This window comes from Artemia franciscana, chromosome 9, assembly GCF_032884065.1.
Source record: "Artemia franciscana chromosome 9, ASM3288406v1, whole genome shotgun sequence".
Lineage (NCBI taxonomy): Eukaryota > Metazoa > Arthropoda > Branchiopoda > Anostraca > Artemiidae > Artemia > Artemia franciscana.
The window spans coordinates 31,400,078-31,418,773 of NC_088871.1; the positions used below are offsets into that span (position 1 = coordinate 31,400,078).

The 18,696-nt window shown below is 34.8% G+C and overlaps 1 protein-coding gene across 6 annotated transcripts in view; it reads left to right on the top strand.

Annotated features, from left to right (window-relative positions):
* The window catches only part of LOC136031270 (protein draper-like), a 237,994-nt gene that overhangs the window by 76,248 nt on the left and 143,050 nt on the right, over positions 1–18,696 (top strand). For all 6 annotated transcript variants that reach the window (XM_065710702.1, XM_065710704.1, XM_065710706.1 and 3 more), the window contains exon 4: positions 5,358–5,526. In XM_065710702.1, the coding sequence (XP_065566774.1) occupies positions 5,358–5,526 (169 nt within the window). The remainder of the gene's footprint in view (positions 1–5,357; positions 5,527–18,696) is intronic.

Here is an 18,696-nt window from a genome sequence, read left to right on the forward strand (position 1 = left end):
AAACTTAACTGATGGAATGTTTTACATGTTCTTTTTTTGAGTTTATGATAAGAAATTCTACTTTGTCAGTAATTAACCGCATCAAGAGATAACAGCTTGGACTATTGAAAGAATTACCATTACACATTCGTAATAAAAAGAAGTGAAATGACTGAAAAATGAAAAATTACCGTTTTCAGAAATATGATGATCGCAATTGTGAAATCAGCTGAAAGAGTTATATCTTAAATTCAATTAAGAAACACCTTACCTTAGGTCAGTGGTTCCTAACCAATTTTGGCCGTGCTCCACTCAGGTGTTCCGAAAATCCCGGTGCCCCCATCACGGTATTTAAATTTTGTTATTCAAAATTTAACATTTGTTCGACTGAATTAAGCTTAAAAGGTCATTAATCTGGTATATTTTTTCTGGGTCGACCTCTAGGCGTACTTTATAGTAGTGGAAAATGCTGTATAAATACACCTTTTATCCAATGCATGGCGTCATTGCCACGCTATTATACATCTTTTTCCTCTTTAAATGCATATGAATGTGACATTATTCACATGAAAAATGTTTTTTTTTTTTCAAAATTAAGGCTCTAAAGTACAGTCAGCAGGTGCAGGTCCTGCTCGTGACCCACCAAAACATTAGTATGCCCCACCGGTGGGGTCGACGCCCCACGTTTTGAATCGTGGCTTTGAATCCTCCTCTACCTCCAGGGGCACTTGGGGTGCCGACAAGGAGTGTCCAATCTTCTCGACAGTATGCTGCTGCCAGCGTATCGTCTAACTCGGGTTGCAACAACTTGTTAAGGGTACGCAGCTGGCATGTGCGGCATATGCTGTTCTTAGGACGACCTCTTTTATAATCGTCCTAAGAACGCCCTTGTTTCAATTAAGAAGCAACAAAAAAAAAATATTACAAACGCTTAATCAAACAAAACATGAAGAAATAAAAACTTGTGGGTGATTTACGCTAAAACTAAAAGTTTTGGAAAAATCCAACCAAATGTTGAAATCAGTAAAGAATAATGCGGTTAAAGACACATTTTTCTGAACGTTATTTATGCACTCCTGAATATAAACTCTTTTTTTAAATTTAAATTTTAGTGCTGTAACTTTTGTCCAAACCGCAGCAACGCGAATTCACGAACATGCAGGGAGGATAAGGGTAAAAAAAAGTATTTTCAAAATCTAGGGGAATAGGGCACATGATTTTTTTTAATGAGAATACCGTAAAGGATATTTTTCAAAACATAAGGGATACAATTGCCAAATTAGTGGCAAGTTAGACTTTGTTAGCAAACTATCTTATTTGTTTTTTTCTCTTTTGTTTTGCTAACTTGATGGCTTTTTTAATAGACAGAACATAATGCAGAAATAATTATCTTTCCAACCAGATACTAACACCATAAAGTGAAGTTTTATTTGCTAGAAGCTGATACTTGTCTGCTCTTTGCACGTTTAAGCTAGCCCTTTTTTATCCATTTAGGTTTTATTTTCATTTGGGAATAGAGCTGTGCTTTGTTAAATAATTGAGCTGCCATTACTTGAGATTCAAAACGTTCCTCTGGGATTTCCATCCTACTCTTGGAATTGATACTCGACGGTCGTTTTTGTCGTAATTTAGAAGGCCCTGCTTGAGAATGGCACGAAAGAGTAAGACTACTCCAGTATTGTAAATGTAAATACATAAGAAGGAATTTCTTGGAAATAATTACATGTCTTGATAATTTTATATTCCGTTAGCTTCTCTTGCTTTTTGCACTCTTCCCCTTCTTATCTCGTTGTTTATTGAAATTGTAGTTTAGAGTTGTTAGCTGATTTAGAAATAATTGTAGTTAGTAGAGTGGGTTTTGGATCGTACAGCAGAAAATGAGCTGTTTACGATTTTCGGGCTTTGAAATTTTCTTAGCCAGTGTTTCAAATTGATATATGTGGATCGATAGCAGTCATTGTCAAAACAATTTTGAACACTTGCATTTAACATACCTTTTGTAGTTCAAAATGTTTGTCCACTGTGGCACCAATTCACGAAAATATTGGGAGGGACAAAATATATTTTCAAAATCTAGGGAGGGGCGAATATTTTTCGCATTTTCCAGTGAAAAGAAAGTATTTCTCAATGAAAATATCCAAGAAGATACTTTTCAAAATCTTGGGGAAGGCTTATACCCTCCCCCGAAAATTGGTGCTACTCTTTGTGCAACCCATTTGCATTCATTCTATGTTCTAATTTCTGTCTCACGGGGGGATTCCGCAAAAATTTACAAAATAGCTCTTCCCTAAAACTGTAATGGTTACTTCATAACTTTTTTTTCTCTGTCCGCCAATTAGAAAAAGGGTTGCACATGTGGTCCACACGTCTTATCTGCGTAACCTGGTCTTGCTATTTTTGACCAATGCGCTTGTGCATTGTGGAGATTTTAGAAACTGAACAGTTGTTTTTCTAACTTTTTTTTTTATATTTAACGTTGCTGTTGGCCTCTTTTCTCGACTACAGCCAATGATAGGTATCTGAATCGAAATATTTTTTTAGATGTAGTGTCTTTACAGTATTTTCTAGGAGCAATAGGTGTGTATAGTACAATGCTGTCACGGTTCCTTAAATATCCATTCACAGATTTTACTAACGCTAAGACTTCCTATCAGCACTTCCTAGCGGAATTTGTTTGTCTTGAGACAAAGGTATAATAAACCTTAACAAGCGTTAATTTGAACAAATCACATTTTTCCATAAAATTTTATGATTGGTTAGGAAATTAATAAAAAATTCTGATTGGCTCGAATTAGCGCAGGAAAAATTAATTTTGAATGGGCCTTAAGGGCAACTTAGGATTTTCCTCACTTGAAAGTTATTAATAAAGGTACATTTCTGGTTAAGGATTCTAATTATACCGTCAGAATGCTCAGGAAAAGCACTATGTTCAGAGTTAGAAAAAACAAAGAACAAGAAAAAAAACTAGTTGAAGTCTTCATTAGCCACCTGGCAGTTCAAAGAGAAGACCAGCTAATCCAACAGCCACATGTCAGACTGGTGAGATCCCTTAACCGATAGTAAACTAGTGGAGATCTTGGAGTCTGTAAATTACATTGAGAAATCCGAGGTGATATTTCGATATTCCCGTGTACAGATTGGCTATAGAGATATTCGCGCGTGTGTATTGACCGTCAACTATATACACATAAAGGCTTTAATGACTGAATAAGCTCTACTCTTTTTCTCGAAGAAAATGCGTATGAAAACCGTTTAAAATAACACCATTTGGTGTTTATAGTATTCTAGGATCTTTATTTTACGAACATAACAACATCAGGATTCCTTTTTTTTTAGATTCGCCTAATATTGTAACCATGCTGCACCTCGTAATGACTTCTTTTGCACACTAAGAGATTTTGCCTACTATCGTCGGTCAAATTAGATCAATCATTGGCTCACATAAGTGGATCAAAGGATTATTAACTCTTTTTGTTTTTCTTCTTATTGTTTTGCCACAACTGTTTTCAATCAGTCGATTAGATTGCTTAAATTATGATTCTTTCTTTGTACTCCCCTTTCTTATCAAACACTTTAGAATCATTAATTTAGCAACACCCTCTTACACTTAAGAAAAAAAAATCTAGTCTGATAACTGAGAAAATCATAAAGATTCTGCAATAACCACCCCCCTCCCTCCCTCCTTTTTTGTAGATAAGCATAAGATGACCAGAGTTTTCTTTGTGCAATGGCAAAAAAAGACATTTTTAATAGTTTATGCCCCATTCCACTCGGTAAGTCTTCTTTGGTAGCCTACTTGATAAGTCCTGGTTAGCCTTCTTTTATTCCAAGGAATTCGCTAATATGAATACAAACCTTACACCGTTGGCCTTTATCAGTTCTGTTTTTCCGCACCCTCTACTGAAGTTTAGAAGATATATGTTAATACTTACCTTTTGAAAAACAATAAGGACTATATAAATACCGTTCTCTTATCAACACCCCTCAGTAAACCTATTTGATTAGCATTGATATCTTCTTTTAATAAATTGCTTGATATTGATGACAAAGTAGCTTCACTTAACCAGCGGAGATTTCTTAATAATACAAAGGAAACGGCCAGTTCGATATTCATGTGTTTTTTTTTATCCATAGAGATATAAGATTTTTAAAGCGATTTTCGCTACAGGCAGAATGACAATCAACTTGATCAGTAATAAACCTTGGTGTTTGGACTTCCTTAAGAAAATGATCCTGTGATAGCTTTTGGAGCTTATTAGATAGTGGAATTGCATGACTTTCGATTGTATTAAATTACGGGAATAGGGTGGAGAGACTTGATAGATCGAGTGGCCACTTAGTGGGGAACCTTCTTAAGCTTAATGGATTTTTAGACGGAGATTATCATAGTTATAGCCCATGGCGTTGAAATAGTATTACACTGCTAGCATAAATATCTGGGAAATGGAGGAAGGCGTGAAATGGCAGTTGAAACGAATGTTTTAAAGTGTTGGAAGAGAATTTCGAGATGAAATGTTAGAGATTTATGTTATGGAAGGCTCTTTGTTATGTTGATTTATATGTTGAAAAAAAACGAGTTGTTTACTGATGGAAAGATGCATGTTGGACCATAAATTTTGCACCAAAAATCGTAGTCAATACGATAAACCATGCTAATGAAAAAGATCGTGATTCTTTTGAAAGAATAGCCATATATATATATATATATATATATATATATATATATATATATATATATATATATATATATATATATATATATATATATATATATATATATATATATATATAATATATATATATATATATATATATATATATATGTAATATATATATATATGTAATATATATATATATATAATATATATATATATATATATATATATATATATATATATATATATATATATATATATATATATATATGTATACTTTTTTTTTACCTCTTAGTGGGCGTATTGTGATGGAGTATAGCTGGTATGTAATAGGTTGACCACCAGGTATGTTCTCATTGAAGTAACTCTAATAGCTTCTTTTCCCTATGTGTATCAGTAGCGACAATTGTATTTATTATTATTGGTGGTATTTTTATGTGTTTATAGTGTTTTTTGTTTCTATCTTGTGCTGAGGACACCTAGTTTAGATACAGGTGCAATATCCGCGTTGTTTTAGTCTTTCATCTCTTTTCTCTCTACTGGCCGCAGTCTCGTTTGAGTTTTTTTTCTTCTTTTTTTCGCGGAGTTTTATCTCTCTTTGTTGTTCATACAGTTACTACAACTTAATATAACTTCTACCATTTGCTGAAGATTAGATTTTGTGAAAAGTTTAACACATCGGATAAAGTTTGCCTTAAACTAAAGTCTAAGATTTCTTTTCAGACAATTGAGAAAGTTCGAGTTGTCCGTGACTGCTGCCCTGGCTATGCGCGAACTCCAGACAACTCCACTTGTGTACCAATATGTGCCCAACAGTGTATACATGGCACTTGTGTTGGGCCAGATAAGTGTGAATGCGAGCCCGGATATGGTGGACCATACTGTACCGTCGGTAAGTGTGCTTGGTAAAGAGTTCTGCAGGTAATCTAGACAGACTAGGCAATAATAAATTATAAAGTAATCAGAGACTAAAGCAGCATTCATAAACTATGGACTAATTCATATTTAACAAACTGAAAACTATGTTACAAATATTTAGTTATGTTTACAATATCAAAATTAAAGTTAAAAATCACAGCGAAATACAATCTTGAATTGCGGAGTTTTTAAGCATTAGTATGATTATATACCAAATATTTAGTTTGTTTTCATTAGTTCTTTCCGAGGACTGTTCAAGATACATATAGTTTTCAATAAAACACAAATGACGTTTGGACTTTTATACTTTTACGGTTAGGGTAGGGGAAAGGGGCAGTAGTCAAACTCTTTTTCGTAGTGATTTTTATTTAAGTTCCAATTGAATATTCATTTTAATTTTCACTCGTTTTGAGATTTATTGAGACACTTATGTTACTGCCTGCTCTCTGTATTTTTGCTGTGATTGTTTATTTTATGTCTGTTCGTTTCATTTATTCTTTAATAGTAATTTCTGGTCGTTTTGATTTTGAATCACTATAGAAATGTATTCCCGCTGGTCTTAAGTTTAATATGGTTCATTACTTTTCTTTGAAAAACTTCTTTTTCAGAAAGTTTTTTAATTAATTTAAAATAATGAGGAAATTTTTAAGAAATATCTATTATTTTAATAACTTGTTTCAAAAATTAAGCAGTTTTAATTTTTTCTAAGCTTTATTTTTTTAATGATTTTTCTTTCTCCTTCATATCTTTTAATTTACTTAAAAAATCGCCTTTGGCTGAAATGAAAGTTTCTTCCAACATGCTTTTTGTTTCAAAATGATAGTTGTCTCGTCACCGGAGCCTTTGGTTTAAATTATTTTTCTTTTTAATTTATGATGTTGCTATTGTCAACGTTTTTCTAGAGGAGCCCTTTTTTCCCGTAATTTTCCTGCATTAATTTGTAATCTATCGTTAGGACTTTGTCTCCAACTGACGCTCAATCAGAGGCAACGCTATAGCGCTGCCTATAGTAAAGGGCATACGGTTCCAATGTTTTATTTTTTTTTCCCAGAGGAACTTTATATGTGGAAGGGGTCGTCGCATAAACTTCGGAGGGGCTCATTGGATTGGAAATCGGAAATTCTAGTGCCCTTTTTAAGAGTAGAAAGTGATCAGAGGGCGACTAGACTCCCCCCCCCCTCCCCACGCCCTTTTTTCCCCAAATGCATCCGATAAAAATTTTTAGATAGTCATTTTATTAATAATAGTTAAAGATCATACAACAAAGGTGTCGACACAACCTCCCAGGGCCCGGGGGCAGGCGTTGTAAGTTATGACCTGGGGGCATTTATGGTTCTTATGGAAGGGATGCTCGTATAAACTTCAGAGAGGGATCATTTGATTGCAAATTGAAAGTTCTAGTTCACTTTTTGAGAGTGAAAAGAGATCGGACGGCAGCTAGCCCCCCTGCCCTCCAAGCCCTTTTTTCCTCAAATTCATCTGATAAGAACTTTGAGATGGCCATTTTTTTAAGAATAGTTCAAAGATCATATAACGAAAACCCTGGGGTCGACAAAACCCCCAGGGCCTGGGGGTTTTGTCAACTTCCGTCAGAATGAGCATTCCTCCAAGTTTCTTCGACGTTCTACTCTATATGGTGACTTTGGAAAAAAAGTGAATGGAAGATAAATTATTCCTTGTTTTATTGTAAAACCTGATGGGTCAGAGGTGCTTTATGTATTTAATGTTCTCGAAAGATGAATAAATCTCAAGGGTAGATGGGGCTGTAATATTCTTCTGAAGTAAAATTGTATTTTCATTGATTTTTTTTATGATTTAGACCTTCCGTCCTCTTTGAATCTTTTTAAATACTTTAAAGTCTATATCGTTGTAAGAAAAGCCGAGATGGCTAGAGCACGTTTTATAGATGAAGGACGAGACATTTCCAAAGATTGTTCTTTTTTGTCATCCATATGGAGCTAAATGGATGGCGTGGGAAGAGGTGACAACGCAGGACTCAAAGGAAATCAAAACTTGTTGGGGATCGGGAAACAGTGAAAATGTAACCAAATTGGGGTGGAACAAGAATTATTTGCTGTAGGTAGTTGTTTGTAGTAGCGAAAGCGGTAGTGAAGTCTTCTTTTATTGTAAGATACGTCTTATCTTAGCGCTTTCTTATTTTTCCTGTGCTTATCTGAAATAATAGACTTAAGGTGTTTTTGCGCTTTTAGTTCAGCTAATTTAAATATCCAGGGCAACCTCGGGATACTAAATCATGGGTTTAAAAAGCCCTTCTCTTCCCCGTTATAAGCAGACATATATGCCTGGAAGAGTGGATTTGCCATATTCTTGACCGTTTCCACAGGAATGTAGAAATCGTAACTTAGTAAAACTCTATTAAACTATTAACATTAAACTAATGTTTGATGTTTGAAGGTTAATATTTTATGTAATTTCCACTTACGTCTATAGGCACTTGAAAAATCATCAGGAAAACTTGTCCCAGAAAACGCAACCCCAGAGAACTTACCTGCATGGGACTGGTCCCTAGCATACTTGCCCTCCCCCCAATGAAAAATCGTCTAGAGAATAAATCAGCTGTACTCTACCAAAACATAGCATCTGTCATTTATCAAATTCTGTACAATTCTTAAAATAGCAACTATTTTCATGTTGTGAATGGGGGGTATAGATGGTGATAGAGAGTTTTTTAGTAGGTTTTTCCAACTCTACTTTCTTCCTGCCTTTCTACTCCGTTTATTCCTGAATGTAGCTTTTATGTTTTGTAATTCTCATGTATTTGAAATAGGCCTCACCTTTGGAAAGGTGGTGAAATCTTGTTTTAATTCTGCAGATACTAGGTCGTATTTATCTAAAGGCCCATTAGCCTTATACATAGAAAATAGTATCCTTTGCAAAACGAAGTAGCAAAATGAAAAAGATATATGAAACAAATATATTAAAACCTCAGTAGACTTTAATAACTTTCATCGTCCATTAATTACTGTAATCCTATTGATGCAGAGGCTTTTTTGTTATCAAACATGTATTTATATTGGTTTTCATTCCAGTGTTCATCGAGCTTAAGAAATGATTTAGAAAATGCCAAGTCAGCTTTTCCTTGTCAGAGGAAATATACATTAATGGCTCATACGAATGTCCGTTCCTTTGGATCTGATTTGTGTGTTGGGGTGTTAGAATCAGTCGGTTCCATTAATCTTTTTATTTTCTGCCTTTTCTAAGATTTCTTGCCGTTAAATTTGCTACACGAATCTTCTTCATTTGAATTATACCGCTTCTGTACTGAACAGCGGCAATTACACTACAGAATGTAGATTATATATGACAAGTTCCCAAAGTCACAGGTGGAAAAATAGACTGCATATTCTAGATTTCAAGGTTATATTATATAATAAATAGAAAATGTTACTCAGTTTGTAATTAACTTTAACTGATTTAAGCTGCTTTCAATGATCGGTGTTTAGCAGATCCTCGGCCATTTTCCAATCTTGCATTTCCATTTTCCATTTTCCAATCTCAGTAAGTTTACGATTAATCGAAACAAGTTGTACTATATTTTCAAATAGCTGACCTGCAATTATTTCTTATTTGTTTAAACGATTCTCCTTTCTAGAATGATTACTAGTTTTTTTTTTTTAAATAGTCAAATACATCGTCTGCATTTTCTGCAGAAGAAGTTCTTCTATCTTCCATTTGTGCACCCTTTTCCTGAATGCTTGAACATTTTTGCTTGAATAACGAAAACAGTTAAAATTCTCACTTACAGGAATTTAAATGTTTCGGTTTAAAACTAAAACTAACTTGATTTGCCATACTATCAGTATGGATGATGAAACATTGGATATATATATATATATATATATATATATATATATATATATATATATATATATATATATATATATATATATATGTATAGGTCATGTTTCTGTGTCGACTGACGTCATGAAGTTAGTTGTCGTCATTTTTGCTATGACGGTGACGTCATTAACGGTATTTAAGACATTTGTTCACGGAAAAATGTTTAATTGTAAAATGACTGAAGAACCTACAATGGCAACAGCCGAGGAAGCTGCTCAAAGAGTTTATGCCAAAAAACTTGCTGCTGATAGAGAAAGTAAGAAAAGAAAGCGTTCCGAGGAATCACAAGAACAGCAAGAAAACAGGCTTGCAGCTGATAGAGAAAGTAAGAAAAGAAAGCGTGCCGGGGAATCACAAGAACAGCAAGAAAACAGGCTTGCGGCTAAAGAACGCAAAACCGCGTAGTTAGATGAAAATCCACCTGGACAGCGAGATTCAAAACATATCAAAACTGAAAATGATCTGAACCAGATTTAAGTTAAAAAAACAAAGGTTCGTCGATATGTACTTCATAGTGACGCTGAAAAATAAAGAAGAATAAGAAAACTGAAAAAAGAAAAAAGGTAAAAAACTAAAAAAAACTAAAAAGAAAAAACACTCAAAGAGAAATTACAGACCGGGACACAAATGACGACCGAGACAGAGGGAATATAAGTGACGACCGGGAACCTCAAAGAGAAATTACAGACTGGGACACCCGGACACAAATCACGACCGGGACACAGGGAATATAAATGACGACCGGGACACAGGGACACAACTACAACGGGGACGCCGGGGGCACAGGCGGGATATATAAATGACGACCGGGACACAGGGATTGTTCGAATAGAAATTACAGACCGGGACACCGGGACACAAATGACGACCGGGACACCGGGACACAGGGAATATAAATGACGACCGGGACACTCAAAGAGAAATTACAAACTGGGACACTGGGACACAAATGACGACCGGGACACAGGGAATATAAATGACGACCGGGACACAGGGACACATCATTAGAATAATGAGGTATAGATCTGAATACGGATTGTTTTTCCCAAGGACAATTATATGTTGCATGTTCAAGAGTCAGTAAACCTGACAATCTATTTATATGCACAGACAATGGGACAGCGAAGAATGTTGTATATTCGCATGTTTTACGTAGTTAAAAACATATATTTTTATCTATCTCTATTCACACGTGGGACACAGGGACACAACTACAATGGCGCGTAACGACTTACGCGCGCGGGGGGCTTGGGGGGTGCGAAGCGCCACCCCAACAGCTAGTATATATATATATATATATATATATATATATATATATATATATATATATATATATATATATATATATATATATATATATACATATATATATATATATGACTTTAGAACGCCATCTATGTTTTGAATCGCTAAATTATTTTCTCGCTGACACTCAGCAGTTTCATTTTTTTTTTCTTAATGATTTGTGATTTATTGTGATTTGCTAATGATAATTGTTATTTGCGATTTATCTTTAAACAAAGGAATTTTTAGCCGATTCTTCAGTTCGATTTTGTGTTCACCGTCCCTAAATTATCTTATTTTCGTTTAAATCATTTTGAATTCTATGAAATCATTAAAAATAGTGCAATTCTCTTTCTTTACAAATAGTTCAAGGTGGACCTACCAATTCTTTGACGGATTCATTGATACGTGCAGCTTTGATTGTGTTTGCCATAGTAACAAGGAAGAAGAATCAGAAAAAAAAATGCTTATTAAGAGTAGGCTACAAATGGTTAGATCCAACTTTTTTGTGTAACTAAAGAAGCTTCCGAAATAGTTTATATTTCAAGTTCACTTTATTTGCTTGACTGAAAAAAAAACGGATAAAGGATTATAGTTTTAAACCGGTCGATGTGTTTAGCTCACTTTTGGCATTGAATGAATTTAAAAAAAGAAAAATATTACAGAGAATAATCTGTAAAGCTACAATCATAATAACATCTTCGATAAACTCGTAATTGTTTCTTTTTCAAAACTTGAATATAACCTTGATACCTTAACGTTAATTTAAAAAAGACGTTTGAACTTTTTAAGTCCAAGTATCCAAGCGGTATGTTTTATCGAAAATTTCTGTTAGAATCATCTCAAGGCCATTAAAAAAATAAAATGTTATTTAACCGATATATTTGCCCTAGTAACTTTCGTATAAGGACAGAAATAGCAATAACAGTAGACTGCTATATTCTTGTAGTTACAATTATATAAATGTAACCAATATAGTTTTTGGTTAGAAGATTTGTCTACACATTTGTATGGTGTTGATAAGAGGGTCATATTGTAACTTGAAGACTGACTACATTAATACAGAATACGAGGGTGTATAGGGGGGCTTTTCTTGATGTTAAAAGTAAAAATTATCCTCTGTAGTATTTTACAATTAATTTACAGCTAAATTTTATGAAGGGTAAACTATCTTTCGGATAGTTGTGACTTGATAGACTCTAAGGTGAGAATTTTAGAGGAAATTTCCAAGAAAAGTTGGATATGAAACTGTTGAGTTTAGTATTTGGCAATGTAGAAGATGGCTGAAATCATTTCAGGAAATCATTTTGCGAAATAGTAGAAGTTGTCTTGTGAGAGTTAGAAACACTGCTTGTAATACTACTGAAAACTGTAAGCTTGGCTGAAGACAGGAGGGGTTTGCTCAAGGAGTTTCCTTAGTGACAGAACTTACGAGAATAAAAGAAAAGTGAAAGAAATAGAGAAGATAGTGCATAAATTAAGGAAATATGAAATAGAGGCCCCGGATAGAATTGCCGATGATCTGGAATATGTAACCAAACGACATGAGAGTAAGATATTGTAGTGGTAATTTAAGAATTTGACTGGAAGTAGTTAGTAAGAATTTGACCTAGTTAAAGACATGAATGGGTTTGAATTAGTTGTAAAGAAAATGCTAAAGAGAGATGGGCAGAGCTTTTTCAGAATGTCATTATCGCAATAAAGGTGTTAGAAATACTGTAGAAAAGAAGAGAGAGAAAGAGAAAAAAGGGGTTTTAGTTCTTTCTAAAAATTCTCTGGGAGACTCTATCATTGCGTGGATTCTTCCAAATAAAATTCGTCCAATTGCATATCTGACATTCTAGTTTTTATGCATTTCGCACAAAGTTTGAAGAAGTCGAATATGAATCTTTTTTTAGGAACTGTTAGAATATGATGAAATAAAAGACTGGATGTCTTCCAAATATCTCCCTGAATATCCGTCCAATTTGTTCTTAAATTTCCTTTCTAAACAATAGGAGGCGAGAAGTTTCCCCGGAGTTCTTCCCCTCTGTTCCAAGCAGTTATTCTCAAATAAATACTTGTGACTGGTCTAACCCTTGTTCCTATTTGCCTACAAGTCAAACAGTTCGTGCTAACGAACTGTTGTAAGGAAAGACCAGACTCAATAGTAACCGAAACTCTAAAAAAACGAATCTGGATACAAATATATACATCAAAAGAATCAGAATTTTATGCTGATTGTAAATATATAAGTTTCATCAAATGTTAGGGGCCTGCGAAAATTGGCCTTATTTTCAATAAAGAAGGAAACATCCCTAAAAGTCATAGAATCTTAATGGAAATTACACCGTCGGATTCAGCGTATCAGAGAGCCCCATTGTAGAGGTTTTAAGCTCCTTTCTGCAAAAATATGGAATTTTTGAGCATCCATGAAGATCATGGATGCGTGTTTATTTGTTGTTTTTTTCTTTTTTCCAGGGTTTATCGTATCGACCCAGGGGTCCTGGAATGTCGTGAGAGGGCTCGTTTTATCAGAAAATAGAAGTTATAGTGCCCTTTTTAAGTGACCAAAAAATTATAGGGCAATTAGGCCCCCTCCCATGCTCATTTTTTCCCGAAGTCACCGGACAAAATTTGAGATGATCATTTTATTTAGTATAGTCGAAAAATCTTATAAATATGTCTTTTAGGACGACTTAATCCCCCACAGTCCCCGGGACTGGGCTACAAGTTATGAGCTTAGCCCATTGTTTACATATAGGATTGGTTACTGGGAAGTATACTGACGTATTCAGGGGGGATTTTTTCTGATGGTGGAGGGTCGGAAGGAGGGGGTACATGAGAGGATTTTTCCTGGAGTAATTTGTCATGGGGGAAGAGAATTTCGATGAAGTTGGCGCTGGATTTTCCAGCGTTAATAAATAACAACGAGAAATTAAATAAAAAAGCTAGTTTTTTAACTTGACGTAAGGAGCAACATTGAAAGATAAAGCGAACAGAAAATATTACGTATATGAGGGGGTTTGACCCCTCCTCTATACCTCTTTCTTTATGCTAAAGTATTTTTAGTAATTTCAAAAGAGCTATTTATTCTAATTGAACGGCCTTTGTTATTCAGGGATCATTCTTAAAAAAACGGAACAGAATTCGAACTTTAGTGTAAGATTGAGGTATTGACGAGGGGGCGAACCCCCTTATGTACGGAATAAAAATATACGACTATAGAAGTTTGTTACGTAAGTGAATTTATAAGTTACTTATAATTATTACTAATGAAAACGCTCATAAATAAAGTTAAAATTTCTAGTGGCCTTTTTAAGTACTCAAGTAATAAATATACCTAACTTATGACTTAAGTTACGCAAAGAAATTCTATATTTGTATATTTTTATTACGTATATGATGGGGTTCTATTTCTCGTCAATACCTCGCTCTTTACACTGAAGTTTCGATTTGGTCCCAATTCTTTAAGAATGATCCCTGGATCACAAAGGCCATAGAATAAATAGTTGAAATTACTAAAAATATTTTAGCGTAAAGAGTGAAGCATTGTGGAGGAGACGAACCCCCTTATATACGTAATAATTTCTGTTCGTTTTAGGTTCTAATGCTGCTCCTTACTTCCTCCTGAAAAAACTTTTTTAAGTATTTTCTCATTGTTTTTTTCATAATGCTAGAAAATTCTGCGGCCCCTTCATGTTAACTTTTTTCCCTCATGATAAATTCCTCCATAATTCCCTCCCCCGACCTCCCTTTAACGTGAAAATGTCCCCCTGAAAACGTCTGTACACGTCCCAATAACCGTTACTATATGTAAACAATGTTCGAAGTTTGATACTTGCAGCCCCTCCCCCGGGGACTTTGGGGCATTAAGTCGTCCTGAATGACATAATTATTAGTTTTTTCGATTATGCTGAACAAAATGGCTATCTCAAAACTTTGATTCAGCGACTTTAGGAAAAAATAAGCGTGGGAGGGGGCCTAGGTGCCCTCTAATTTTTTTAGTCACTTAAAAAGGGCACTAGAACTTTCAATATCCGTGAGAATGAGCCCTCTTGCAACTTTCTAGGACCACTGGGTCGATACGATCACCCCTGGGAAAAAACCCAAATAAACACGTACCCGTTATCTGTTTTCTAGGAAAAAATTCAAAATTCCATATTTCTGTAGATAGGAGCTTGAAACTTCTACGATTGGGTTCTCTGATACGCTAAATCTGATGGTGTGATTTTTCGTTAAGATTCTTTGACTTTTAGGGGATGTTTCCTCCTATTTTCTAAAAATAAGGCAAATTTTCTCAGGCTCATAATTTTTGATGGGTAAAACTAAACTTGATGAAACTTATATCTTTAGAATCAGCGTAAAAATCCAATTCTTTTGATGTAACTTTTGGTATCAAAATTCTATCTTTTAGGGTTTCTGTTACTTTTGAGCCGGGTTGCTCCTTACTACAGTTCATTACCACGAACTGTTTGAAAAGCTTGGAAGTATAAAACGATATCTTTGTAATAATTGTGTTTCATAATCCTTAACTGGTGGTTTGCAAGAACACTTCCAGTATGTTCCTCCTCCAAGAACCCTTAATAAGCTAACCAATTTTGGCCCTACTAACGCCAATCGATTAAATTAGATTATTAGAGCCGTAGTTTTGTTAGTGGAGTGTTGGACTTCAAATCAGTTTCTTTTGTTCGATTCCTGCTTGAGTGCTTTTTTTTACTCAATCACGGTCTTGTTTCTTCTATATGATTTTTTCAGATAATTTACTATTTTTGTAAATATGATTTACATGCAGTTAATTTTAAATTTATCAAGCATTTTGATTCAAAAGGGGATAGGATTCATCCAGCTCATGGTTTGCAACTCCATAGTAGATCGCTAGAACCGTACCCCAACCAATGGTGTAATTTCATTAAAATTCCCGGGGGAGGAGGCAAAGTGGGTGCCAGTTTTCCCAAATCAAGTGAAAATGATAGAGTAAACGGAAAAATGAGCCATATAGTAATAAAAAGGTAAATATGTACTACAGAAACTGCCCCATATCTGTGAATGCTTGAATTATGCAGTTTATCTTAGTTTTGATTGATTTTTGGAGAAACTAAATTTCAGCTGGGAGCCTACTCGACGTAAAAAGTTTAGAGGCGTTTTGAAAGTATTCAAATTTCTATTCTGTTTGCCATTTTCAACTCTCATAGCCTAGTAGAAAGAGTCTTTAGTCTCTCAAAATTGATCCAGACTGAAGAATCACCCTTTGCACCACTCTTAAGACGAAGTGCGGACTAAAACGAAAAGGCGACCACAGCCATAGGGTCGTTGACCATTCGCTTAAAAAGTATCTGAAACATATTAAATCTAACGCAACAGCTTGAGAATGCTAAAGCGGATGACTATTTCCCCTTTTGATTTGAAATGTAAAGCAGCGTTTTTAAGTGAAATCCGCCTTTACAGCTGAAAGCGTTTGAAATGTTTTTTTGTCCTATCGCATTTGGATTAGCTGGAACCTTATGTAAGCCTTGGAAAGTCTAATTTCTTATCCAAATTCTTTAAACAATTTATGCCTAAGCTACTTATTTTCTACTTATATTTGACACCGTCTCTTCTTCCAATCTACTTATTTTTTGGGCTCGCCTACTTATTTCTGGACCATGCAGAGTGGAAACACTGCCGCACACGTATACACAAGTTAATTTTTCCTAGGCAGAGCAGTGCTTAAAGAATGGCTAAGTGGACTTCATTTGTTTTTTATTTTCACCAAGGCGCTTAGTATAAGTTGTAGAAACTTCGAAGGGCTCATTTGATCAGAATCTAAAGCTTTTAGTGACATTTCTAAGAATGAAAAGTGATTAAGGTATCCAGTCCCCTTCAACACCCTTTTATTTTCAAACTGATCCGATTACAATTTTAAGTTAGCCACTAAAAACTTTACTGTAACGAGCGAGGGATAGAGGAGAGAAAGCCGTCTTATATACGGAATCAGTTTAAATAAAAACTTTTCCCACAAAACAGGTTTTCGTAGAAAAGTAAAGAACACCATTAAACCAAAAATGAGCAGAAATAAAGTCAAATAATCTTCCAAGTGTAAAACTGCCACAAATCACCATCAATAAATAAATGAAACCCACAAAGAACAGAAATTACAATAAATAATCGAGTCAAACTCAAAACGAGCAAAAATTAAGTATGAGCAGTGCTGACAGCCCCCATGCCTTCTCAAGACCAGAAATTAATTTGCACTTATGTTCAGAGAAAAAACAAATGAAGTGATTTCTAATATCTATTTTATTCTTATTTCTTATATACTCCAGTTCTTCGTTTGTGTTTTTATAGTAGGTTTGTAAAAAAAAAAGAAAAAAAGATATTGAGTTTGACTCGGTTATGTATTGTAAATTTCTGTTCCGTTTGGGTTTTATAACACACCCCTTTCTCCCCATAATAAGCCCTGTTAGTTTCAGTTTCACACACCAAACTGTTCCTAAGATAATGCTTTTTCGTCCATTTGACAACCTACCTACATACTGGCTTGTTATGATTAAGTTCATCCCCCCCTCCAAAAAAAAGAACTCCGTTAAAAATTTCACCTTCATATTTTTAGGCATAGTTGTAATAGTAGCCGTAGTAGTAATATTTTTATTACTAGCAGTAATACCAAATATAATAGCGGTAGTAATAATAGCAGCAGCAATATTAACGTACTGCTTTTATAAGTAGCTGTAATACAAGGAGAAGTTGAGGTTGTAGTAGTAGTTGTAAATGTAGCAGTGATAGAAGTCTTAACGATTCTTTTCCAACAGTTTGTAACAAATGCTTGTTATAAGTTCTAATGTTGCTCATTAATTTCAGTTGAAAAACTTGTTTATTAAAATTATTTCTGACCATTCTTCAAGTGATCCCTCAAAATCCCCTTCCCTCCCTCCGTGTAAAATTTTCTCAGGAAACTCCCCTATGCTGCAATATCCTCGTGAAAAATCTCCTACCCATCAAAACAGATTCCCCAAAAGAAAACTTCCGCATAGTTCTCAATAACAAACGGTGAAAAAAATAGATACCTCAAAATTTTTATCAGACGTTTTTTCAGAAAAAGGGTCTTGGGGGGGCAGCTGCCCTCCAATCTTTTTGTTCAGTTTAAAAGGGCACTAAAACTTTTGGTTTCTGGAAATAAGTCTTGGAAAGTCTGGAAAAATAAACACGCATCAGTGATTATTGTTCTGGCGAAAAATACCAAATTCCACATTTTTGTTGATAATAGCTTGGAGCCCTTACAGCAGGGTTCTCTGACACGTTGAATCTGGTTATGGGATTTTCAGTGAGACTCCTTATTTCCAAAGGGTGGTTCCCCCATTTTTCTAAAACCAGATAAATTTCTCGAGGCTCGTAACCTTTGATGGGCAACATAAAAATGAATGAACTTTGCATACTTATAATCGATGTAAAATGTCGCTCTTCTTATGCATCTGTTGATATGAAATTTCCTTTTGTTATAGTTTCTTCTCCCTAATTATTTCCTGAAAGTTTCAAATTAATTTACCGTCATTCATGAGTCACGCCCTTTTGACAATCTGTAAACACATAACGTGTTTTGATTTAGTTGAATATTCTCCTCAACATTCTCTGAAAGCCTCTGGTGAACTCCCTTCGTCTTTTTGTAAAATAAAGTTCAAACATGTATAGCTTTCTAAATAACATATCCCATATGTAAACTATGAACAAATAACCTAACTTACAGCCCTTAACCTGAGGACTATGGGGAGGTTGGTATCCTCAAAGACATAACTACTGGACCTTTCAACAATGCTGAATAAAATAGTTCTCTCAAAATTCCGATTGGATGTGTATCATGGAATGATAGACTAGTGGGGGGGGGGGTGGTTGCCCTCCATTCACTTTTGACTCTTAAAAAGGGCACTAGATCTTCCGACAGTGGTGTCTTTTCGGCGTTCCGGGGGGGGGGGTAGTTGCCTGGCCAATAATTAGGCGAAAAATTACTTTTCTAGACATACCCCTAGACTCTTCAGATGTAGAC